A 27,111-nucleotide genomic window follows, 5' to 3' on the forward strand; every position below is an offset into this window, starting at 1 on the left:
TACCGCTTTTTAGACTAATGGAAAAAAATGGGCGCTTTCAAGAATGCAAAGCTTTCTTCAGCTAGCAGTAACAGCCTAACAGTAATTTGTGATTTGTTAAGGATACAACTGATACCTATGTGAGGTCAGAAGGAGGGTTGTGAACCCAAAAGCTTCTCTTAATTATGACAGCAGCAGAAAGAACTGGCTGTATTACTTGTCTTCTCATTGCCTTGCTCAATCTGACAAAGCAGTCATCTTTCTTTGACTTTATACAAAATGGCATTGTACAAGCAGTGGGTGTTTTGGGCACCATGTCGAAGTATACGGTTTGATCTTGTTTTGTGTGAACTTGCCAAATGAACCAACCCAGCAGTGCTACAACTGTATGTGCAAAGTTAAGCAAGGCTTAAGTTAAGAAAAAGTGGTTATGTGCAAAGTTAAGAAAAATTTGGCTGTGTTTTCTTCAGAATTTCATGAGCATTTTTAGTTGTTACTAAAACACATTATGTGCCCACAGCGCAAAGCATCTGCTTTCAGATTATGAAGTAAACATAGCTTGGTGCCAGACTAAAACAACTGTACTTAAATACATAGCTACACTTCAGCTGCCAAAGCACTAGTTCTGATGTGCCTTTGATAATTGTGTTTGGAAAATGGTTTATCTGGAGTGCTCCAAGGGGTGTACAGTCCAGGTGTTTTACCCTTACTAATGCCTGTAAGCTCTCCACAGCATTTGAAAGGGACACAGCAATCAGATTTCACTGATGCAGATTGAATCAGAATCTTGTCTGCACCTTACTGTCTGTGATGTGTTTCTGTGATACAAACTTGACAGTGCCTCCATTGGTAATAAGTCCTTCTCACAATTCTGATACACTTAAACAGAGGAAGGACAGTGCTTCAAGACCACCAGAAGGCTGAGGCACTTGTTAATTTTGAGTGTCTGGATGGCAGATCAAAGACTCAAAATACTGAATAACTAAACTTGCTGCTCAGGAGACCAAAAGAAATTCCAAACCTCGATTAGCTATGTGGCTTGCAAAGCATCAGCAATGATCTGTAAAAGGATAGCTAGCAAAACTCAGCTGGCCTCCTCATGGTCCCAAGTTGTGGCTGTTTTTTTCTATGCTTAGGCAGAGCTGTCATGGACAAAGCAGTCTTTTTGCACCAGATGCAAGGATGAGGAGCAATGTGGTGTAGGTACTGATAGAAGCTTACATTCGTTACATGAATTACAAGCTACAGCACTAAGAACTCCACTTCAGTTTTAAGTCACTTTCCAACTCTTCGGCACTCTGCAGTTTACGTACTGCTGGTACTTGCTCATGCAATGCTGATCATAAACATGCATGTCCACAGGAAGGTCTCCTGCCCAAGCTCTTGAGTGTTATATGCAATTCTGCTTAGAGGGCTGAATAGTGGCGTTCTTGCTAAGGCTTCAGCACAATTAGGATACCATACGCACTTAACCAGGGACCCTGCAAAACCAAACCTCCTCCTACAACAGGTAGTTGTACAACAGCAGCAGATGCTGCCAATGCAGGTAATGAGAAGGCATTGCTTCTTTAGGCTCTGAAATGCTGATAATAGTTGCGGAAAGAGTTCAGCTGTTGTCTTATGCTTTCGCTCCCCTTCTTCCTGCCCAGTAATGGATATAAAGGCTGGTTTGCCCTCACTGGACCCCATGACTTTCATGGGATGGGCTGCTCTAAAGGACACAGGGCCAGCATCAAGTAACAACAGAGCACAGTACTGCAGCTGTTCTGTGGAACATCTGATGTTCACTCACTCCCCCTGGGATTGGATACAATTGGGAGCTAGTGTCCATAAAACCTCTGGTCCACAATAAAGTGCCTGAAGTGCGAGGGAGGTTTCTGAACAGGGGAGGAAGGAGAAACAAACAAAAAAAACCCAGAATTATGCTATTAAATATGTTTTTTTTATTCTTTTTTATTTTATAAACCCACAAACTTCTCAGGGTAAACTGCAAGGACTTCTGCACCACTTGCACATACGCAGCAAGTTCTTGTCCAGCTGACAGAAAAAACATTTTCAAAAGCATTTGAAGAACCATTGTCTTAACAGGACTAGACATTAAAGATGTTTAGAGTAAAACTTTTCAAATGTGTTTTAGTCTTTCATGTTTTCTCCATGTCTGCACCCTCCCTTCAGCTGCTAGGGAAAAACATACCTGGAGTCTGAGATATCAAAAATATCCTAGCTTCAGGAGCTCTGGAAAGCAAAAGCCTGGTCCCACTTTTAGTCAGGCATTCCTTGTGATGCTGGCAGATGGAAAGATCGTATGACAGGGCTCCTCTCTGTTAGAACCTCAATACTGTTACTCCTGACCTGAGCTACTATCACCGTAGAGCAAAGCCGATTTCTCCTTGACCTCGTCATGGAGCTACCACTCTGGTATTGAGGTTACTGGGAATCACCAAGTAAACCAAGCCACATAGGAAAAGGAACTAAGAACCCCTGGTGACATAAAGCCTATTACAACTTTGTAAATGGTTAAGAGCCAGTATTTGCTGATTTTGAGAAAAACTATGGTATAGAGGCTGCACAATTATACCTGGAGATATCAAGGAGATCTGGTGGTGTTTCTAGAGTCTGCTATGAAGATGTGAGTTCTCAGTAAGCATTCCTTGTGGAAGAGAGGACGAAGTGAAGGCAACCTGTGTAGATTATATCCCAGAATTAGCCAGTAGAGTAGTTCACTATACTAACAGCTATTCAGTCCAAGATTATTGTACAGCAGAGGGCAGTGGTTGCAGAAGGTTGTTTCATTTTGGTTGGAGAAGTTCGAGTGTGGAAATAGCCCCTTTTATTCCCCTGTACTAGTAATTACTGGGCTTCTGAGAATATCCTAAGTGGTGGCTGAGTTAGATGTCAAAATAGGCCATTGAATGCAGGACAGACAATGGTCTTGTGACTGTACCTCCAACAGGTATCTTCTTTCTGGGATAGCTGATCAGTTAGATGGGTCTGTTTTTCAGTTTCTCCTTGTGTCAAATAGTTGTCATTACTACAGTATCTTGAAAGTGTGCTAAAAATCAGCTGGATGAAGACAGAGCTATATATCAAGAAGGACTAGTTAAAGAAACATAAACCATGGTTTACTTAGGCACGCCTTCACTGGTATTTGACATACTTTGCGCCCAGGCTTCTGAATGTCTTGAAGATGAGGATGAGGCTCAGATTTGACTCTTCATCCTGCAAGCTGATGGTGAATGCAGGAAAAGAACAGTGTACCTGCAGCCACCAGAACTGCTGGGGAGATGCACTATGTCACTCTGCAGTGGAAGAGATTTCTTGAAAGGTAGAGTCTTTATGCATCACATATAGCTGAATTTCAGCTAACTGGCTACCAAAGAATAAACAGTCCCCTCTCTGCTGATTTGGCAGACAAAGTAGTAGATGAAGTCCCTTGAGAAAACCCCAAACAATAAAATTGAAACAATTTACTATTGGCCATAGCCAGAAGACAAAGATGCTCACTGCTACACTTGTCAGTTTGTTTGGACTGCTCTGCAGGCTGTAAGCTCCGAGATCTTGAAAAGACCATGATCTTTTTCCTTCGTATGCAAAGCTTCTAAAATGGGACTCTGCCCTCTAAAGATGATGTAATAAGTAACTGCCTCCACCAAGTCCTTCATGAACCACAACTTCTAGGTGCAGCCTTTTTGATTGTAGAGGCAGCTTCCCTCGTTTCCACCCACTGAAATTACTACCTGCTATTGGTGATTACATCATACTTACATTGTGGGTGGAAGCCTGAAAACTGAAAAGCTGGTCACATTGTAGGCTTCTCATTTCACATAGGTGGGAAATGAGATATGGATCCCCAAATGTTAGCTCTAATTTGACACACCATACCCATATTCCCCACCTTACATGAAGATATGCTCATAAATAATTCAGCTGCACTTAAAGCAACATACAGGTTTACAAGAGGTGATTAAAAACAACAGAATTGCACATTAGTTCCTATGAAGTCAGATGAAATTTAGGAAAAATACAAAAAGATAATACCTCAATTATGAAATGCTGAAGTAGTCACTAACAATTCAGAACACTACTCTGATTCAGTAGCTGCTCTCATCAAAGAAAAATTTTGGGCAAAGTATTCCCTCCACCCATTAGGAATCTGAATAGTCCATTTCTATAATTCTTCCAGGTACCTAGTATATTCTACGTGTAGTATAATCCAGTACCAGGCTAGCAGCTCCAAGAAGAGCAGGATCTGCTAGATTTGAGACCACCACATCCACAGTTTTAACAGAGGACAGAGCCTGTCGATTTATCACATCTTTGACAGCATTAACATAGTGGCTAGCTAGAACTCCAGAAAGGATCACAAGAGAGGGGTTCATGGTGTGCAGAATGTTCACAACTCCAAGACCTAATGCTGTCCCAGCTGAAAAGATAAAATAAAAAGAAATTAAGTAGAATACTCAAATCAGTCCAAGCATCAGTTGTTGAAATAGGTCTGTTAGCAGCAAATGACACTGTCAGGAAGGTGTTCTTTTCCATATGGCAGACAGTTTTGAGTTTATGTTATCAGACAATATGAGTTCGCCATTAATTTTTCTGTTAAAAGTAAAAGAAAAAAGGGCAATTTTATTGCACAATAACTCATGATACAGGTGTGAAAGACAAAGCAATGCAATACCACTTTTGTAAGCTAAGAGAAAATAGGAAAGCATTATTCTACCATCTTAGTGCTATCAGCTATGTATGAGGAAGAGGGCTGTGTTTAAAGCTAGCAAAACAGTAAAATATCCCATGTAAAGTAGTATGTAAATTGCCTTTGCTCAGACTAGCCATTCACTTACCTACAATGAAATGTCCCCAAATTTTCTGATACGAGAACGTTGAGACCTCACTTTTTTTAAGCTGATCTTTGCAGAAACTTTTCATCTTCTCATTTATTGGTGACTTTTAATACACACTTCGACTCACATTTCCTCCAACATTTATATTTAACATTTAATTACCGTTAGTAATTTTATATAGAGAGGTCCTCAATGTGCAGAGATGTGTTTGTAGTGTTACAGTGCATTACCATTTCTGTATCCCCAAAAATCTTATCACGGGAGGGTTCCACACTTCTGGCTATGTTCTCACCTGTTCTGAGAATGCTGTCTGCTTTTGTGTTCCCAAGTTTAGCCGCTTGAATGAGATGTGCAGCACTAACAACCTCCTCCTTCTTCATTGACATTCCTTCTACTAAAAGCAGATCCTCTGTTTGAAGAAGAGGAGAGAAGCCAAGAGAAAAAACATGGTGATGTGGTAAGTCAAGAAATGGAGGGTGACAAACAGGCAGTTAAGATCTTTACATCTCTTACTTGCAAACTGAAGCCTGAATCCTGAGCAATCTGTTCAACCCTGAGTTTAGCCAAACCGGTCATATCCACAGTATTCAGGGAACTACTTGTAGAAGCAGGGCATCAAACTCAAACAGTTATAGTATGGTAATTCACTAGTCTTGTCAGCCCCAAAAGTTAATAAAATAAATGTTCTCAAACTTATCTAAGAGTGAGAAGCTATTGCTGAAAGACAATCACTGTGAAACCAAACCTCACAGAATGTCTGTCAGATTACCTTACAGCATGCTTAAAAAGAAGAGGCTAAACTCTACTACATGCTTCTGGTAATTTTGAGACCAGTGGTTCCAAATGTGGCTTGCCTGGGTATTGCCATCACTGAAAAAGAATTGTATTGTACTACGCAGGCTGTGGCAGCTCCTGGGTTGGCCATACACAGGAATCCTATCTGGTAGAAAAAGATGGCAGGTCTATTTTTCTTAACATCATCTTTGCAAATTTCTTCATATACTGCAATTTAGTAATCACGTTTTCAAAAATAAAGTACATAGATACCATCATGCAGTTTCTTAGCTTCTCTCTGTAATGCTATTCCAGAGGCATATGCTTCAATACATCCTTGGCTACCACACAGGCACTCTGGTCCATCTAAAGATACAACAATATGCCCAAGCTCAGCAGCACAAAAAGAACTGCCATGGATCAATTCGTGTTGATGAACGATTCCACCTCCGATTCCTGCAAAGATATGAAAACTTCCAAAATTAAAAACAAAAAAGAAAAAGATAAAATACAGTTTTTAAAGGCCCCAATTCTGCAGGACATTGACATTTGCTTATTCTAACACAGACAAAAAAAAAATGTGCATCAGTGGTCTTCTATACTGGAAACCAAAAATTACTGGTTATTGAAAAACTCTTCTCTGTTCGACACACCTAATAAGCAAGCTCATAGCTCCCTCATATTCATTCATATGTATCATATATATGAATTCATATATTCATATATGTATCAAAATGGTATATAATGCTTCTCCTTTCTTAAAAAGCCTGTGGATGGTACTGACAGATCTTTTAAGCTTGTGAGTCATGCTCTTTATGCACAAAACTAACCTTTCAAGTGGCCTCAAAATTTTGCATTTCAGAGGAGATGTTTTAATGCTGTATTTAGACAGCTAAATCTGTGTGCTAAAGAGCCAGGACAATTAAATCTGCAATCCTCTGCTGCCCCTTCCCAAACCCTGGGTGGGGATTCATCAGCTAGTTATTATTGCCACCATTCTAAAGGACTATATACTCAATAAAGGAGAAAAGTTACCCCACATTTGCATTTGAGATATAATAAGCATCATCTCTCATATTCAGTTGCTTATCTTCTAGGTACATATCCTGATCTGACATGTATTTCTGCAAGTGGAAGAGAATTAAGCTATAAAGCTGAAAAAAGCAAAATTATTCCAGCTAAAGTTGCTCAGATTTTCCTTACTTTGAAAAAATGGTTTGCCTGCATAGCTGTATCAGCAGAACTTCTTTTATCAAGAAACCTATACTATGCAAAAGGTTTCATTTGTCTGAATAAATTAAAAAGTATCCTAAAAGATATAGTGACAAAAGGACTTTTGGTTTAAGAACCTAACATATTAGGGCTTTGCAGGCACAGTGGTGGTGTTTATGCTTTTAAGATCAGCTGAGCCTCTGAATGATGGTGCTGGTGTTTTGACTTTGGGTTTCATTGAACTATAACATACCCACCTGTACCAGTAATGAGTGTTACAAAATTTTCTATTCCTTTTCCATGACCAAATTTCCTCTCTGCTAGAGCAGCACAGTTTCCATCATTGTCCACCCAGACTGGCAGGTGCAGAGCATCAGATACTGGAGTTCTGAGATCCACAGAGCTCCACTCCTGAATGAGTTTTGTAGAGTGAAGCACAATTCCTTCTCGGGGGTTTACCCGTCCCCCTGTGGAAATACCTAGGTCCCAGAAATACAGGAGAGAAAAATCAAAACTAAGTCTGTGTTACACTTTAAGTAGAAGATCTATTTTTCTCTTTGCAATGACAAGTATTTTTATTTCTAATACTACGCGTTGAAGCAGAGCATGAAAAGTAAAAATTTCTAAGTATTACTGGCATTGCAATTTCTGACATGGAAAGATAATTCCTAGAACTCCATTGCTCTAATCACAACGCACCCAGTATCTTAAGACTAACTAGCTGGGTAATGGTTAGTGTTAGTCAGAGAGTTAATGCTCCTACTTCAGGCAAGATTACAGCAAATCACTTAATACTTGTGTTTCTTTTTAGTCATCTATAAAAGACATACAATAGCAAACTGTACAAAATAAATTGTTCAAACCCTTCAACAGTAGAAGCGTCCTGAAATTTGCTGTAACTCTCAAGATTTAGAATGACTAAAAATAATCACTGGACTTTGAGTAGTAATTTCTACTTAAAAATACACTGTTTTCCAGAAAAATCAAGACGTGTGTTCAGAGATTTGCTACTGAACAGAATAATGGCTAATAATAGGCACTATTAGCCAAACCAATTTTCTCTAGCTGGAGAGGCTTCCAAAGTTGATGGACTCTGTCAGGACCTCCAAAAAGTAAGCCACTCTATTATGGAGGTATTTAGCTCTAGACAACAAAGTTTGAACATTTTATCTATTGTTCTTGTACAGAGATTATATAATTGTGTCACTTACCTAACGATGTTCAGAAAAAAAGAGTCCCAGGGTTAACATTATAATAGAAAGCAGCACAAAAGCTACAAACAAGCAGCTGAATTGAACATTAAAGCTGTAAGACCCCCAAAAATCTCACTTTGTAAAGAACAAATCATCTGAGAACCTGTCAGCAAGTACCTAATAGAAACGACATTCCCAATGTCAATCGTGTGAAGGTCTCCCTAGGATTTTAAGAACCAAATATTTATTACAACAAAACCTTATTTAACACTTAGTTGCTAACTCAGCAATAGCTTAGTAAAACATGTCTATTTTTTCTAAATGCCATAATTCAGTAATTGATGTAAACAACTATGGGAATTAGCAGAAGCTATCTCTTCATTCACTTTTCTCTACTATCAGCTCCAGAAAGATAACATAAATACTGCCTAATAGCAGTAAATAGATAGCTCTCACAAGTACCTCTATGCAACATTTGTGTATAGATCTGGGTCTCCTTTGGTTTAAATTTGTGTTTTGTAAAAGTAAAAAAAAAAAAATGTAACAGCTGCTAGTGTTCTTCAGGCCCAATAGTCTTTTACTTTTTCCTCATCTTCATAATAAAAATAGCAGTAAATAGATAGCTCTCACAAGTACCTCTATGCAACATTTGTGTATAGATCTGGGTCTCCTTTGGTTTAAATTTGTGTTTTGTAAAAGTAAAAAAAAAATTTAGTAACAGCTGCTAGTGTTCTTCAGGCCCAATAGTCTTTTACTTTTTCCTCATCTTCATAAAGCTGTTTTTAATATAAATGCTTTGTTTTGAGTGAAAAAAACCCAACAAAAATAACAAAATTGAAACCAACTGCAGAGCTGTTGCAATCTACACTTATTTGATCATCAAGACAAGGAGATGTTGAAAACTATGATTTTTTTCCAGAGTCCTACTTTTTAATCACTCTGAAAACCTGTTTTGTATTAGTGGGAGTTCTTCAGTCAAAGTTATGCTCATGTAGCTAGTATTTTGAGTGCTGACAGCAGTTTATAGGACTAAAAGGAGGTAAACACTTTGTTTCATTGCTTTCTGTTAGTAGCTCTTTCTCCTTATTCATTTCCAATGGTTATTACTTTTACCCTTACCTATGACAGCTGGAAGAAGGCCAGTGTTACTGATAAAAAATCCAGGATTAAGTCCAGCCCTTCTGCTGCGTCTTGCAAAAATTACTCCAAAGTTACAGGAACTCTCCATCTTATGATTATTAGCCTTAACAAAATTACTAGAATCTAATACATTAATTATTCACATAGGAATTATATGTCATTCTCTAAAGAGAACTTTCAATTTCAGCTAGTATTCTGATTCAAACTATGAGTCTGAATGAGGCAAAGAGCAGCTAACAAAAATAGCCAAGTAAGAAATTTCTTATTCTGTAGCACAACTTTTCCCCTCATTACTCAGTAATTGAACAGTAAGCAGTCAGTCACAGAAGGAAAGGGGCTGAAGAATAAATAGAAATGTAATTCTTGTAAAATGATAAAAAAAAGGAAAGTTTTTCTCCATATATAAGCCTCAGTTTATCGTTTCATTATCCTAATAAGTGTAGCTGACTGTAAACTGTTCTTAGATACTTACTATAGTGACTACCACAGAGTTTACCATCTTTTCTACAGGAACTATGAGGCTTTCAAGATTTAGCATTTGGACAAGATAACATAATCTGGGTGGTTAAGTCATGTGTATTACCCAACAGATAGTCTGAAAGACTTGATCTGAAGGTCTGACACATTTCTTCTTATGGCTTTGCGTACTTAACATTGTTTTGAAAAATACTTTTAAAAGAAGTTAATTTTAACTTTTCTTCCTACTGTGTGATTCAAGTAAGTTTTGGTCTGGAGCAAACTACTTCTCTTTTGGAGCATTTCTCAGCTAAAATGAGCATTTTATGTCCTCCTTAAAAATCCAGGACACATTAATCGACATCTTCATAAATAACTGTAATACCTAAGACCAAAGCTCCCAGTCATCATTAAACTGAAGAAGTCCTGTCTGCTGTAAACACACAGTTTAACTTGAACTCTACTACAGTGTAAGTAAACCGGCCATCAACAAAAAAGCTGCTTTGTCTCCGTTAGCTGCAAATTTAATCTAATGTTTTAGCCTTTTTAGTCTGCCCTAGTGTAACTGAGGATTCTGCTGCACAGTTGATCCTGGCCGTAAAAAAAGGCGTACAGACAGTAGAGGAAACTTGACTCAGCTGCAGTTGTTTCAAGAGCTGTTACAATATACACTAAGCATCTGACTCACAATTCCGAGACTGCAGGGAGCTTCAAAATCCACAAAATCTATATACCACACATTTTAGATATAGTTTAGATATGACTTAGCAGATTGCTTTCATGGCTGTAACAGACTGAGGCAACTTCAGTCTTTATACTCACCTTCTCATTTTCACAGACATTTAAAAAAGTTATTGTGTTAAGAATATAGTTTAAGAGCTTAAAATACACAAGATCCGTTTTAGAAAGGTGTTTTAAATTAATCAGTAGTGATTTCATGTTGAAAAACTTAGATGAAAAGACAAAGTTAGTATTTGTTAACTTACCTACTCCCAAAATTCTGCAGTTCACATTTACTGCCTCCGATGCAGCCTCTACACACATCTTTAGAATTAATTCTAGTCTGTCTTCGTAAGTTTTAGGGTTGAGCTGGGTATACTTCTTAACTATTTCACCCTAGAAATTAAAAACAACAAAACATGCCCCATATAAATGTACTTCATGATGAAATTTCTCTTCAATTTAAACTACAGGTCAGCTTGAAAACGGAGAGTCGTAACTTCTCTCTTCTAAAAAAACATACAGATGCATGCCTTAGATCTTGGTCCCACAGGCTGTTCTGTGCAAGATTCCTGACAACTCTGGGGGACAAGTTTGCAAGATTAGGCATTACATTCTGCTTCTGTAATCAACCTCCCCTATCTGAAATAAAATACATATTTTAAGGAACACATGGATTATGTAAGGAGATATCACAGGAGCTACTGGAACTGTTGTTAGGAGTAAACCGTGATACAGCAATGCACTTAAGCTCAATACTATAAAGTGTTAAAAAAAAAGTAAGAGGGTAGCAATTGCTAAAAAGGACAGAAACCCCATAGTGCTTGAAGAATAAAATGTTTCCAATTGGACTACATGGAAGTTTTGCAGTGTCACAGACACTGCTGTTTTACCAGTAGCAGGAGAGTCAGCCAGAGAGAAATGCTAGAAATTTCAATGCAAAATTTACTATCCTTTCAGAAATAAATTGCTTTCTTCTAAGCAATTATACTTCTGAGTCACGTGAGATATTTCTGGAGTACCATCTACTGTAATGTATGTTGTACGGGGGAGGGAGGGTCCAGGAGGAAGGGATTATTTTCAACCCTAGGAGTCATGCAGTGGTAATGAAAGCATTCATTATGCATGCCTGAATCTGTGGGTACTAGGGAACTAATCTTAATGTAATGTTAATATTGCAGGATTAGGCCAGGAAACTGCAGAAGATATGCTGCTTAGCGATGTTACTCTCCCTGTTATATACCCAGTACTCTACAATATATCTAAGTGAACAGCAGCGTATTAGTACAACTAAGCAAAAAGGAGTAACAAAGACAGTCTATATGCAACATGGTTGAGTCGTTGCCAAAATAACTTAGAAAATTCTGAGACATCAATGGTTTGAGTATTAGATCCCACCATCTCAGCATCACATCAGCAGTAGGGTTTGGGGATTTTTATGACGTTTAATTTCCTCTTCACTTTTGGAGGGGGAAAGGGAATCAAGAGGAAGTTATTCTGCAAGGCAAGGCTGCAGCAAACATTATCAGAAGACACAACAGCTTTTAAAAGGAGCTTTTGAAAACTCAGTTATTTTCTTCATGAAAAGAAAACCACCTTAAACTCCGCCATTTCCTGTTAAATGCTTACATCTGTTGTACAAATTTTATTATGCAAGTCTGATCCTTTTCACTCTGACTTGCTAACATTCCAACTTTCATAAATGCCACCTCAAGCTACACTCCGCAAAATGGACAGGATTTTTTAAAATTTTTTTTTTTTTTTTTTTGTGTTGGCAGAAAATGTGGTGTCGATTTTACTTCCAAAAAATTACGCTTTTAAAAGTTTTCTTTTAGATCTTAAAGATCTGCCAGACATCTCCTTTTAAATGACGGCAAAAATTCTGGACCATATCAGGTCAATTTACATAGCCCTTCATCTTTCTGCAGGCAACTTACTTTTCTTTCTGGGTAACTATGTCTAACTGATCTAGTTATCTGGAAGTATGCAGTGTAACAGGAGGAGTAATTGTCCAATACTGTTGAGAATAAAAGCCAAAGACTTCTTAATGTGAGTTTTATTCACATCTTTGAAGCGCTGCATAGTTCAGGATTTTTATGGGTTTTTTTTCTCCCCAAACAGGAAGACGGGTATCTAAATGAGTTAAAATTCTTCAGTCCTAACTATCCTTTCGTTTATCTACCTGGGTAAGAATTATTTCAAATGTTTTTACACCATCACCAAGTAATTTTTATCCCATAAGCTTGAAGCTCACAAGTTTAAATAGAAATTTTGTGGTATTTTCATTGATCTGGATAATCAGCTGATGGTCATGGGTGTTATTTGTTTCACTATACGATGTCTTTGCAAGTGATCTGGCACCAGATTGATACTGATGCTATTTTGGCAGCCTCACTTGCTGTTTTTTAAGACTTCAGTTTTTATGTTTGCTAAGTATGAACATTCATCTTTCTAAGTTAGATGTCAAATATTTGTGATATGTTGTCTATGGCACAGCTATGCAAGCAATGCATACTTATTAGTGCTATGACACAAGCAAAGGAAAGCTTCCTAATGTGCCATTACCAGAGAAATGGGTTGAGGAACTTCTAACCATGGAGACCATTAAATCACACAGTATCCCTAAACCCGAAAATCTCTCCGTACAGCCTTGTAAAGGCTGTAACTTCAAGCCTATTTCAAATGGGTTACTTTTACAGGAAGAGAGGCACTTCCGACTCAAAACTCACTCAATCTTTAAAGTCTCTATGAATTCTAGTGTATGTATCAAATTCTACTTACTCTGATGATGGTATTAAACCATAAAGCACCTCTTTTCATACATCAAAGGACACAGTCAACACCATTCAAAAAAAAAAAAAAAAACAAAACCCCTGATAGGAATTTTAAAAGATCATCATACAATTCAAATCCACTACCTTTTTCCACTGCAAGATCAACAAACTATAATTCAGCTGGTTTTAAGAGGCCTTTTAAAACCAGTCCTACTATTTTGGCAATGAAGACACCATGCCCTTCCAGACTATCTATTCCAGCCTTCTCTTGCATTGACAGCTAAGCTGGATAATAAGAAAAGCTTCAAAATAATTTTCCCTTCTACTGTTTTAATACTTTACTACTTGTTCATGCGCAAGTGAATCTGATTTTTCTCTTCATGGAAGAGGCTTCTACATATCTGAAGGCTTCCCCCCACCCCCAGTCAGTTTCCTCTTCACTAGACTAAACAACTCTAGTTTTTTCAACTTTTCCCTGTTTTCCATGTCTGTAATAATTATTGTTGGTTTTCTCCTGATTCTCTCTCCAATTGGTCTACATCTCTGTGGTATGATGCATTACAGTGAACACTGTTCCAGCTCAGGCTCAGTACTGTCTTACTGATTATGCTTCTATGCAGGAAGATACTGAGAAGTTTTGATTACTGGCTGTTCTTCTCTTGGTAGAAGAGATGCAAAATTCTGTATCCTGAACCCACCCACAATGAACCCACCAGTCTCCCTCAGTAAATTGCTTTGCTAGATGCTGGTTGTTGCTCAAAATAGTTCTGTGTGTCCATTACATGGCTGTGTAAGGCAGCGGTGAAGTAAAAAGACTGCTCTGGGAGCCTTTCCCTTTTTTGCTTGACATATAAAAAGTTGCAGGGTGAACTGAGTCAGCTTTTACGGCAAACCAACACATCTGAAAGTTGTCCTGTTCTTCAAGGTCTGTATGACCTCCCACAAAGAGGGAGCAGCTAGGACCATGCACCAGCAAATGGGCTTTGCTAGTTTAACAGCAGCCTTAGAAGAGCAAACCAGCAGGCAAATTGTATCAAGACCGTATGAGAGGTGCAACAAATGAAGGAAAATCTGCTTTACCCCTCAACAGCAAAAGCCAGTAGGACTGCTTTGTTTTGGAGCTCTTTTGCATCATAAGCCCATATCCCCACTGTAGGAACAAAACCACAAAGCCCAATGGAGTCTGCAGAATATCTAAAAGCACAACAGAATATTTACCTTCATACTGACAATTGCTACTCGGAGATTTGTTCCACCTAGATCCACAGCCAAAGCACTCTGTGTCTCTAGAATATGGTCAATATCTTGAGATATATTATCTTTGACAGGAGGAAAACAGAATTTCTTTTGCAATGGCTCTTTGAGGTCAATAGATTTGAGGAACTTCAAAATCCTTGGAACAGCATTACCATCTCCGTATATTTTTGAGCTATAATATGAAAAAAAAAGATCAATTTAATTGGAAATAACACTGCAATCTATAAAGTGTTATAGACATATAAAGTGTCACTTTATATGACAGAAGGCTGTAACACTGTCATTACAAAACTATGATATGGCTATTATGACAATACTGCATCTCACAGTACTTGAGTCTGTCATGGGATATGGTAGGTAGTGTCAGTAGTTTGAAGATCACACAACAGATTGTGCAAGTTGGGCATTAGCTCCATTTTCGAATACGAAACATGGAATTTAGAAAACTGGAAAGCTAATAATGCTGAAAAAAAAAACATAGGAGTTTAATGAAAGGACCCACATAATAAAGCTCTAAAATTATGGAAAGTTTATGCATGTGCTATATGTCCAGACAAGATGTACTTATCACACAGATGACAACTATGTAATAAATGGTACATTCATGGCAGTTTGCAACATACAAGTCTGGTTTTACAATATCATCATACGTAGTGTCAGACATTTGGTATTACAGAGTTCAGCTTTATTATTCTATTGCGGTTCTTAAAAAATATACTTTTGATTCTTATCCTTAATTAGACAAATATTATCTCTCGAAGATTATAAGAACTTAAACGTTAAAGAACTGAGGGTCAATACTGTATGACTGAAGGACAATGAAAAGTATCTTGCTATAATCCTGCAGCTACCCTGGAAGCTTTCACTCAGGACTCTCTATGCTTCATGCCTGAGGTCAATCCAGCTATGAAGTAGTGTGTCCTTCAGGCACAAGTCAGAGGTAGGCAGACAGGATGTTCTCCCCCATGCTGCTCCTATGGAACAAGCTCTCTTAATCATGCTAGTCTAAGCTAACATATGAATTTTGTCCTCTTGACTTTCTGTTGGATGTTAAATTACTAGTTATACCAAAACATTACTAGTAACATTTTGCTCTACAAATACTAATCTGCATACCAGACATTGTACTATGATTCTGAATGAGGCATGTGAAATGAAGAATAATTTGTAACCTCAGACTAGCACATTAAAAGCACTCCAATCAAATACGATGAACCACCTCAGGACTAAATGCCTTTTACTCTACTGCTTTAACATCCCCTCCAATAAAGCAAGATGAATGTACTTACCATGGATACTGTTTACCAAACTGCAGCTGTAGAGCATGCAGAATCTTATCCTGCGTATCAGCATCACGAACATGAAGAACATTTTCACCTAGATGACAAAAGTTAACATAATAGGACAGGTCAGCTCCTCAAATTACATTAGATGATAAGAACTGCTTTAGAAATGAAGAAATAATTATTTTTGTTTCCTCTGAGCATGAAAGACTCCAGCCAGATCAACACTGCTCTTCATCAGTTATATGCCTCCCCTTGCTCCCAATAAAGCAATGGTGACTCCTATGCTGTCATGCATTACAAAACACTAGAGAATAGAGTATTAGCCTTCAACAGAATTCTATTACTAAATTTAAAATGCACGAATGAAAACAGGGGGTAAATGACTATTTGTGTCATATCTGCTTATCTGTGAAATACCACAATACAGTTATTTCCTGACATAGTGAAGAGTTCATATTTTTTGAAGTGAAATTTTAATACATGTCAAACATCAAACTAGCTATAAAGGAAAACAATTAGTTGCCTATTCTGCTAAATGGAATCCACTGCAAATGAAGATATATTTTAACTTGTCTATAGACAGAAACCTCATTATCTTACATAAAACACACAAGTAGCACTAACATGATACAGGAATAGCCAGCAAAGCTTTAAAATGGGTCAAAAATTATGTTGCACTGATACTGCAAGATGGCCTCTGTCAAGCATTCATTTGACTTTACCCAGTGGAACAAAAAAAAAATCTCAGAACCATGAGGAAATTAAAGTGGTTAAGCAAACATGTACCTGTTTCTCTTCCTGTCTGACGTGTCCCCAAGTTGATGACAGGTGTACCAAATGCTCCCACCTCTCTGACACCACAACTGCTGTTACCAATCATACAACCAGCATGAGCAACTAGCTGAATGAACTGGTCAAATGGAACATGCTTTACTGCCCGAAAATTGGGATGATGTTCAATGCCCTTCTTCCTCATCACCCGAACCATCTCTTTGCTTCCTACAGAAAAATGAGGTAGAATAAATGACTCAAGTTCTATTGTTAAAGTGAAAGTCCAAACATGCAAAGGAGCTAATAGCTGTTCATTGAGTTGCCAGCTCTGAGTTGTTTTTGTTCTCTTTTTATCCTCACAGCGTAAGTTGCAGAGCTGGGCACGTAAGCCAAGTTCGATCCCAAAATATACTGCAAAAATGGTTTTGTAGTTTTTAGTCAATTTAAGACACACTAATATTGCTTCTACATGTCACATGGTTTCCATTCATCTTCCTCACCACACTGAAAAGCTGGAATGTCCTCCAGCAATGTGAACATGGAGCTGCAGCAGATGCATACCTGATGCTGAGACAATCTGATGCTATTTCCATCAGGCTGGAGGTTCTGGGATAAAAGCATGCCATAAGAACCAATGGATTGGAGGTTCTGGGATAAAAGCATGCCATAAGAACCAATGGATGTTTTGTTCTGGGATAAAAGCATGCCATAAGAACCAATGGATGTTTTAAAGACAATCTGTTACGTGTCCCTCCGTCATGAAGGTATTTTACTCACCTGCATCCACATTAGGGAATAGAACAAGTGTTCTCTTGTTGAAGGAGATGAGCGCATCTAGTGTCAGCTCAAACATCTTTATGGAATGTTTAATATCTGTGGTTACAGGATGTTGCAGAGCAACTATATAATCTCTGGTTTTGACATCATCACCTGTCCAAATGGAGTCCAAGAAAAATTTTTTTATTGGCATACAGTAGTAAGAGGAAGGGAGGACATACTTTTGAAACTACCAGTGTGAAAGTCTGAACAGTCAAGGCACTGAATGGGATATCTAACACATAAATTTCAATGCTACAATAAAACTCAAGGGAGTACCAGGAGGATCTAGCTTGTTACTTCCCTCTCTAAACAAGTCTCATAACTTTAGAGACCACTACCTAAACCCCAACAAACCGTTAACTTTCAGGCCTACATCTAAAGCTTTGCAAGACTATACCAGGGTCAAGAGTCTGTTCTCACACCAGTGTATTTAATCTGGAATAACATGAAAGCCCTGAAGCTGCTCAGGTTTTCTGACAGTTCTCCATCCTCAAGCAAAGACTTCATTCCCATTGCTTTAAAAAAGTCAGTCATACTTGTTTTAGTACATTTGATAAAAAGTTTATCTGCAAAATATTCACCTACTGATGTAAGAAGATTCCAGCTTCCAACTACACAGGTTAACATGCCATAAAGGAGATTGCTTTGCCAAAGATAAAAAGCAAACACAACCCCCCATTGTTTACAGGAATTCTCTGTAAGTTAATGAATATGAAACACCAAGAGCCTTTGGCACGTGTTGCCCTGTTGCAGTGCATGCCTCAAAAGAATGTTCATAATATAAATTCTCTTTGATTTTTTTTTAGATTAGCCCTGAACAGCTCTGATTCTATTTAAATACATCCTTTACACCAAAATAACTGTTCATATAAGACTGTTATGTTTTTAAATTGTTCTGCTCAGAGAAATTACCCATTTCAGGAGTCATTTTTTTGATTTGGCAAAAGGACCAGATGTGTTTGCTAGGACAGATTTGTAGCTTTCCAGCTGTACATGGTATAACACAGATCAAAAGAAAAAGAAAATGTAGGAAGAAAGAAATACTTGATGCTATTACCAAATAGACTAGTTTTTTGAGACAAAGCAGGTTGATGCTTGATAATAATCTCCAATTAAGCCAACTTAAACTTACTAACAAGAAGTCCGTCTGTTTCTTTCCTGCACTTTTCTCAGAGCCACTAGTCAACAGATCCCACAGACTGATAACCTAGTTACTGAGTTTGTCTAGTGTTGAAAGTCATATGAAAAACATAAGAAGTGGACTGCTCACCTAGCCACATGCATATAATACTCATGAAGTCCTTATTTTTGGCAGAGAGAAGCTTGTCATATGAGGGACAGCCTGCTAAAAGGATGCGGTCATGGTCTTCACACATGGCTATCAAATGCTGCTCTGCACTCCTTGTGCAGCACACGTGGTAATGGGCCAGTTTGGTTATAGCATGTCTGATAGAGTCATCAATGGTCCCACTGACTTCCCCACCTTCAATGTGAAGAATGCGAATATTCATCAGGGCTGCAGATGTGGCCAGGGCCAAAGCATCAAATCTGTCCCCGTGAACTATCATTATGTCAGGTTTCAGGCGGTTCAGGACATCTGGTAACTTGACTAATGCAAGGCCCACTGACTCCACCATAGCTGCCTCATCCTCTCCTCTCACAATGGTGTGCAATCTTGTATGAATATCGAAGTCATCTTGTTCAATCATACGATAGGTATTACTGAAGGTAAGAGGAAAAAGGTTAGCGTAAATACAACTTAGTTTGAGAGCAACATAGCTTGATGAAATAACTGCATATTAGAATATTTGTACTAGGTTTGAACAAAGGCCTGCTTATCACATCTCCTTCATTGAGGAAACTAATTTTTAAGATTTTAAAAGAACATTCTCATCCATACAAAGATCTTCCCTCATATTCCAAGCATCAAGTTTTTCTAGACACCTTTAATGAGGAGCCTTGCTGAATGTGTTCTGGAAACCCTCAGAAATCAAACTCTTTGTTCATGTGTTTGCAGAGCCTTTCAGAGAATAGATATGGCATAATTTCCTTTCAGGAAAGGTATGTTGACTCCTCACCAATATATCAACTTTGCTGGACAAATGTATAAATACAACAGATATAATGCAAAGCTGAGGTCTGTATGTTCAAGGAAAATATCCTGCAACTAGCATCCATTTTGTAGATTCTGTATGTGAGTTGTATCAAGACTTATATACTCATAGACTTAAGAAATCACTGCACAAAGAGGCCTTACGTTCAAAGGAAACAGGCTTTCGCACTAAAGAAAAAAGGTTTTCCACACATACTACCAGCTTCATTCCACGATGAGAAAGTTAAAACATACCTTGAATACTGTGAATTGTTATTGTTTACAGTTACATATTTGAAATGTGAAAGATCATTCATCTCTATAAGATTACCTGTCTTCCACATTCACTAAACCTGACCTAAGTAGTCTGCACGCTCTGGCTGGAATAAGAGAGGAAAAAAACGAGAAGTTTTCCAATTTTGTCTTCAACCCATCTGACACATTCACTGTCTTATTCACAGGATTACTGTTTTAAATCAGATTTAATTTTCATTAAATCTACTCTGCTACTCACATTCTGCAAATGAAAATCTCACGATCTGCAAGCTGAGCAAAGATAGCAAAGACTGTAAAGTGCTCCAGCTCAAGTAAAGAAGCAATCTCCATTCTGCGTAACTAAAGAAAACCCTAACTCAATTCTGCTCACTGCTGTAACACACAGGATATATTCCTAAAAGTAACTTGTCAGGTAATTTTTTTTTTTTTTTTAAAGGCAAATCCTTTTTATGTGACAGAGTGAAGCAGCTCAGATTTTTATAGCATAAACTGCATTACATTTCCAACTCCATTTACAACTACCCTTCATAGACCTGCCTTTTTCTCTACTGTGTGCATTTATCTCAAAAAAAATTCTTCTCTTTTCTTCTATATTCCTTCCCTTCTGAAAGGTCAAAATCCAGGGAACAAACGAGACTGCATTTTTGTTGTTTTGTTTCTTTTACTATCGTCCAAATGTTTCAGTAAGAAACATTTCACAGGATCACTATCATTTGAATTCTGCTACCATTGATTACCCTACTCAAATCACTGGAACACATACATTTTGAGGACCCACTAATTCTCCAGGATCCCCCAGATTAAGAAGTGCAGGGCTAGGTCCCAAAAAAAATCCCCAAGCAGTACCAGGGTTTAAGAATACTTACCACAAAGCAACTAACAGCAACATTTATCAGATCAAAATCTCTATTGCTTTGTGCATTACAAATCATTTACATCAGAGACAGGTGTTAAACACCTTGGAATTGGAACAGTAATATTTCATATTACTTTGCACAAGTCTTGCAGACAGCAAAGGGTTCAGGACTAAAGAAAAATCAGGGCCATGTTTCTCCTCTTCAGCAAATGAAATGGGATTACCTTATTTCTCCAGTCAGACAGGATGCAATTCAACATGCTAACCTGGCAAGAAGTTTGATTGGGGGGTTTTTGTTTGTTTTTTTTAAATCAGGTTAGTTTTGTGGTGTTGAATTCACCTTGCCATGTCATGTTATTAGATGGAAACAGCATCCAGTACAAAGCAAGGAACAGGGCACTATACTGAGAATGGGCAGCAGCGGAACTTCCTGTCTTAGTAGTTTGAGATAATATAACTTCCTCACACCCTAACTTATCAAGTGCCAAAATTTCTCGTTGGAAAGTCCAAAAAGTGTCTTTACTTGAAGATATGCATAACATTTCTAAAAGCTCAACAACACTGATATGCTTACGCTAAAGTCTGATTTTGACTTGCAGAGTAAGCATTTTCCTATCTATTTCACTTACTGGGCCCAATCTGGTAAATGCAGCCTGAGCAAAACCAACCAAACCACCACCACAACCCCGACAAGAATATGCATGCTGTTCCTTCTGCCCCTTCCCTCTGCAAATAGGAGAATATTCACCTGGGATGTGGGAAGTCCTTCCAAAGGAAGGGATTTGGACCAAGATATTCCAACATCCCAGGCAGGTAACCTGACTGCTTACTTATAGGGTGTTATAGAGGGGACCCTAATCTCTCCTGCCAAACCATACCTAATATATCTATCAGTTATTCGGTGCTTCTCTCTTTCTGACAAAACCTTTCTTTCCTCCACAATCCCAGAAGTAAGAACTAACAGTATTCCCCTGGGATATGGAATATATAAGTACTTTCTCCAATAACTATGCAAAGCAGAAGAGCTGCAACTTAAAATGACTGAAAATTATCTTTTCTCTGTGAAAATTAAAAACAGTAGCACATTTGCATTCGATAATCACCAGATTCTTAGGGAAGTCTGAATTAATTGAGTTTCTCACTTAATATAGTCTGTGATCCTGCTGAAGATCTCAATTACAGCATTTACCCAAAACTTTCTAAAATTCCAAGATTGGATGAAAAAAAACCAGAAATACGCAATCTCAGAAGGAGCTGCAAAATGAAATAAAATCTGAAAAAATACATTTAAAATTCTGTTGTGTACATTCACGATGACAAGGATTTTGTTACCTAACATTCATGATGTTATCACTAACACCCCACAAACAGATTGGCAGAGAAACAAAAATTCACCTTACCCGTAATCATCAATCAGGTGGGAACCAAGCACTACGACATCAAGCTCAAAGAACTGTGGTTCTGCCTTAATACCAAACATAATGGGAGCTAATTTTGAATAATCAGCACGGTTGCAAGTAGCAACACAAACACGAAGTTTGTGGTTGTTTCCATTCTTCTCCATGACTTCCTTTTGTTTCTGTTTTGAAAGATTCTTGAAATACACTTCCTGAATTAATAGGGGGGGGGGAACACACAAAAGAAGAAGCATTAATAATAATCTTTAGAGCAAGTAAATGGTACACTTCATGAACAGCATACACAAGTGCAGTCCAGAATTGTGGACACGTACTAACTCATCCACCAATAACAGACAACTGATACTTTACAGTACCTATCATTAGAAGATCTTAGAAAAGCACAGATTATTTATTTTTTTAGTTAAAACTCACTTAATTTTAATACCTCTATTTCTATAATTCATATAGAAAAATTCTATATAAACAGTATTTAAGTATTACAAAGTTCAACTGTAATTAAACAGTAAAATGACTTTTTCCTGTTCAGATGGAAACTTCTGTATAAGTGGAAAAATTACTGATGTCTTAGTAAATGAAAGAAAAAACATCTCATATTCCAAAATCTCACATTCCAAAACCACACAATGGAACAAACTGCTAAAAGATACATCCACTGACAGACTGTGAACAAAAAGAGAAAGTTTTTGCCCGAGTTAGTTTACGTATCTGTTAAACACACTTTGGTGAGCTAATGACTTCTAAACCCTTACATGCTATTTTGCAGGCCAAAGTACATCAGATATTCAATAATACAGTATTAGGTTACAATAAGACAACAACTTTTGGAGACAAGTAGACAAATAAGGATGATGATTATCATCCGGGAATTTGGAGGCTACTGGGGAGAAAAAAAAAAAAGGATTTCTGACAATTGAAATGCCACAGAAACTCAGTATTTTTACAAGCAACATCAACAGTTACTGTAACAAGATGCTTTCTCCGATCTGATTTTACAGCTTGTTTAGTAGCTGATTAAACTATGTAATAATTTTTAATCTATACCTATCCTCAATTTACCATTTTGCCTTGCTGTTTTTATTGTGGGTTGGTTTTTCACATTTAGCAATTGGAAAAAATGTGTTAGAGAAAAAGAAAAGCCTATTTAAAAAGGATACAGCAATAACTCCCCCAAAATAACCCAAATTTCCTCTCCCCCCAAACAGAAACTACTAAGTTGGTAGCAGGGGGTATCAGACCAGCTATTTATAAGTTTTTTGTTGTTCTCCTTCTGAAAATAACTCGATTTTAATTAAGTACCATCCTTTTGGTATGAAATCTGATGTTATGTCAGATTTTTACTCCAGTTTAACAGCAAGTAAACTTTTTCCAGATTAATGCACAAGGATTGATCATCTCTGACTCAGATAGAGCAGTATCAATCTCTCTACTGGTTTTGACAGCTGGGGAAGCTCTTTCTGAGAAGCTGCTATGCGAGCATGACAACATTGACATTCAATTTCATGCTCCTTTTATATTACATTTAATTTTTTTCAGTAACCTTTTAAAAGAAAGGCTATTGTGACATCCCACTCTTACAAAACTTTAAAAATTCAGCAACTTTTCAAATATTTCCCTATTTTTAACAGATATTAGTTTAGGTTTTGTCACACATAATGAAACAATGTTTTGGTATAATAGTCATGTTAGGGTGATCAGGAACCTATCCCAAGTTGTCAAAGGTAAGAGACATTTCTAGTCTCCACTTGCAATCCATTATGGCTCTGCAAAACTATGACTGGCAGTGATGTTTTTTCTAGTTTAACTCCAATAACCATGATTCCGGAGAGAGCAGTTTACAGTACCTTTCAGAATGAAACTGAAGTTGCAAAAAGCAAAGACACCTACTATGACTAAGCTCATAAGAAATGGCATTTCTCATTTACTCAAGCAAAGCAGCTGTGGCTACGCCAACCAACTTCAGTAGAACAGATACAGCCTGGAATTTCAGCATCTGATTACTATCATGACAAATTAAGCTAAGTTCTATAGATTCAGCCATAAAGTAATAGATATTATTCGGTTTACATTGAGACCCTTCTTTTGAATTTACGTTTGAACCTTACTTCAAAAGTGGTATGTTAATTAATTACTGTTTTACACTTTCAAAGGGTCAGATGATAATCCTTCAGGCAAATTAATTATTTCTTCATGCTGAAAACATCTGCAGTTATGTGCGTATATGATGGCTGTTTCAATTTAATCTTGTCTTTCTTTTTGTCCAACGGGCTTGAAATATTTTAAAGGTCTGTAAGAAATTCAGTACCTCATGTAGAAAAAGTAGAGAGAGTACTTTGCAGGATTTTAGATGCTGTGTAAAGGTAGGTCAGAGAGCATGTTACCCTGTTATCACTGAGTGAAACCTGAAACCACATTAGCTAGATCAGATCTAACAGAACCACTGCTTTCTCATTTCTAGAACAACCTCTTTTTGGAGATGGTTCTGAGCAGGACATCCTGTCATTGCATATGTAAAACCAGATACTAATTCAAATAAAATCACGTTCAAGATGTGAAGCCACTTCTGACATCCCTATAAGCTTGTCTTTGAAACTGCACGAATAATGTTAGTATAGTTAGAAGCAAACCTTCAAGTCAGCCACCGCTGCATACGTATTCTATACTATATAAATTGAGAAGCCAAAGTAAAGTAAAAGGGCACAGTATAAGGAAGTGACAAAGTGAACTTACCCAAAGTCTGCTTACTCCAAGTTACCTGCCTGAGCTAGAACCACCACTTCCCTTCTCACAAAGCAGTTATCTTTTCATTTACGCAAAGCAGGCTTTTGAGGAGCAGAATAGTTTTCTGTCCTCCTTGATCTTCAAGCAGAGTCTAAAATTCTAGAACCCTTCAATCCAAATCCAGAAAATACCATCTCCTAAAATAGGAAGTCTGTAAGTTGTAAAAAAAATAAATGTCATGGTTCACCATAACTACAGATCTACCAGAATTGAATCGCTAGATCACAAGTCTTTCTGGCAACACAGATCACATTTAATTACACTTGCTACTGGCTGTAATAATGGTCTCTTGAAATAATTTTGGAGGTAGATGTGGAGATACTTCAAAGGCATATGAACTGACCAGAATCGAAAACAATTCATGCTATTTGTGCATTTCAACTTCTGTTAACATTAGGTTTCAGTAAGCCCCAAAGCAGAATTATTTTTAGTACTGCCTTAAACCTCTGTAACACAATAGTTTCAAGAAGTTGCACGTAAGCCACACACATGCCTTGTGCAGACACAATTTTTTCTTATTGCTGTCAGTTTTAACACATCTTTTTCTGAAGAACCGGAATATTTACCCTAGCAAAAGGACTGATAACAATCCAATGTAAATGTTAACTACCTGGGGAAATTCACCACTAATTAAACCAGTTCGTTGTTTTTCAGGTTAAGTTGGATGATGATTTCTAAAGAAACATGTGATGTATTTCTACATCAGAGTTTAAGAACAGACAGAATCCTATCTTGACTCTGACCTATTCTGAGCCTGTAAATACCAAAATAATACCAAAATAATTCTGTATGTTCAAATAGCATTCACTCTCAACAATGGCAAAGTCCCTTCAACCATTAACAGTATATTCCTTCAAGCAGAGCTATAATGTCCTAGCTATATAATGTTAAGTTTGTTGCCACTATGATTTTAGAATTTATTAACAGGTTTTGCAGGCTAATCATCTCTTTTCAGAACTGTTCACTGAAATTCTTTTAAATAATTAATCACTAACAGTTGCCTCTTAGTTTCTAAGTGTTTGATGACATGCTGACTTTGATCTACACAGCCTTCTCTAGTCTGGGATCTTCCCATTCCAAGGCCTACCTCTACGTTGCTGGGACTAGTAATCTTCAGCAGAAAGGAGAAGAAATAAAACAGTGCTCCATGAAATAATACTTGAAATAATTAATCTCTACTTGTTTTGGTCTACTGCTCTTCCATATCCCACCTTAAGGCTTTTACATTATTAGAGGTTCAAGGACTTTTTCAGACTGGGGAATTCTGGGCCAGATTTTACAGCAACCATGTAGCTACTATTTCTGTTAGCAGTCTCAAGTGCATGAGACACCCCTTTATCAGTGTTTCACAGACAAATGATACCACCTGTATATTCTACATTCACATTTCTAAAGTGATGATTTTCAAAATCAAAGAGCCTGGAATACTCCTCTTTACAATCTCTACACTCTGCATATGCCTGTGTGCTTGTGGAATCATTCGATCTTCCCACTTGCTTCGCTGTGGGGTATGCATATAGGCTATTCTGCCCAAAACTCTTCCCACACCATGTACTAGTATGCACACTCATGCCACCCTTCTTTACTCATGGTGCCATTGCTTCCATATCGCCTGTATGCACACACATCGGGGGGCTGTTCCTGCAGGGGGTTCAACAACCCCCCTGAACACATCTGTGTGAGTAGAAAAAGCATTGTCACTATCACCCTGCAGATTTGTTTCTTGATCACCCTGTGCACGTACTACCCCATGCTGAGGCGAGAAACCCTTCCCGCCATTTCCCCTTACGAATGGGATCAACCTCTTCACTGTCCCCCTTCCTCGTATGTATGTGGGATCACGCCCTCTACACCTCTGAAGTATATACATATTTATTACCCAAGTGTGGGGTCTGCTCTTCTGTACCTCCTTTCCTCCACACCTGCAAAGTACCATTCCTGCTGTACACCCCCAATATACACTAGTGCATACCTCTCCATGGAAAGCCCTTCTGCCGTGCAAAGTACACGTGTGCACACACCCGTGTGCAGGGTCACTTCCTCCATAGGCCTGTTAAATCCATGCGTGCAAGGCCAGCCCCTCAACACACCTCCAAGACGCATTAGTGCACACGTGCCGTTCTGCGGACAACCCTTCATTCGCCCCGATCTGCACACGTGTATACACCCATACCTACGGCCATTCTCTTTATTCCCCCGGAAAGGCCTCCTGCGCACCCTTCCCTTTGCAGGAATTACAGAACCCTGTCTCTCCCCGAGACACATACACGCACACACGCCTTGGCAAGGCCGTTCCCGCTGACCTCCACGACAGACCGGGCCACGTACCACCGCGCAGGCCCACGCCCCTCATTCCCCGCCGCACACGTTGCACACTCTACATGCTTCGCCCAGCACCCACACTCGCGGCAGCACCCCAGGAGAGCATGCGCAACACCGCCCACGCGCAGCCCCACGCGCAGCGGC

The 27,111-nt window shown here is 38.2% G+C and overlaps 1 protein-coding gene across 1 annotated transcript; it reads right to left on the bottom strand.

The window, feature by feature from the left end:
- Positions 1–3,149: 3,149 nt before the first annotated feature.
- On the bottom strand, positions 3,150–26,984 carry GNE (glucosamine (UDP-N-acetyl)-2-epimerase/N-acetylmannosamine kinase). Its single transcript, XM_009275895.1, has 13 exons — positions 26,913–26,984; positions 24,595–24,796; positions 21,847–22,055; positions 18,493–18,944; positions 17,181–17,333; positions 16,419–16,631; positions 15,636–15,723; positions 14,308–14,518; positions 10,582–10,711; positions 7,064–7,285; positions 5,868–6,050; positions 5,113–5,229; positions 3,150–4,402 (listed from the first exon to the last, which is right to left on the bottom strand). Exons 3-13 carry the CDS (start codon positions 22,008–22,010, stop codon positions 4,167–4,169), a joined length of 2,169 nt encoding a protein of 722 aa, XP_009274170.1. The 5' UTR covers positions 22,011–22,055; positions 24,595–24,796; positions 26,913–26,984; the 3' UTR covers positions 3,150–4,166.
- Between the last annotated feature and the right edge of the window lie 127 nt (positions 26,985–27,111).

The sequence above is a fragment of the Aptenodytes forsteri genome, unplaced genomic scaffold (genome assembly GCF_000699145.1).
Source record: "Aptenodytes forsteri isolate BGI_AS27 unplaced genomic scaffold, ASM69914v1 Scaffold91, whole genome shotgun sequence".
Classification (NCBI taxonomy): Eukaryota; Metazoa; Chordata; class Aves; order Sphenisciformes; family Spheniscidae; genus Aptenodytes; species Aptenodytes forsteri.

Bases quoted from the DNA above. Each gene is read 5' to 3' on its own strand.
- GNE (XM_009275895.1), bottom strand. From the start codon at position 22,010: ATGGAGAAGAATGGAAACAACCACAAACTTCGTGTTTGTGTTGCTACT. The intron at 17,334-18,492 runs GTGAGCAGTCCA...CCATTTGGACAG, and splicing joins TATTATATGCATGTGGCTAG to GTGATGATGTCAAAACCAGA. The intron at 15,724-16,418 runs GTACATGTTTGC...TTTGTCATCTAG, and splicing joins TCAGACAGGAAGAGAAACAG to GTGAAAATGTTCTTCATGTT.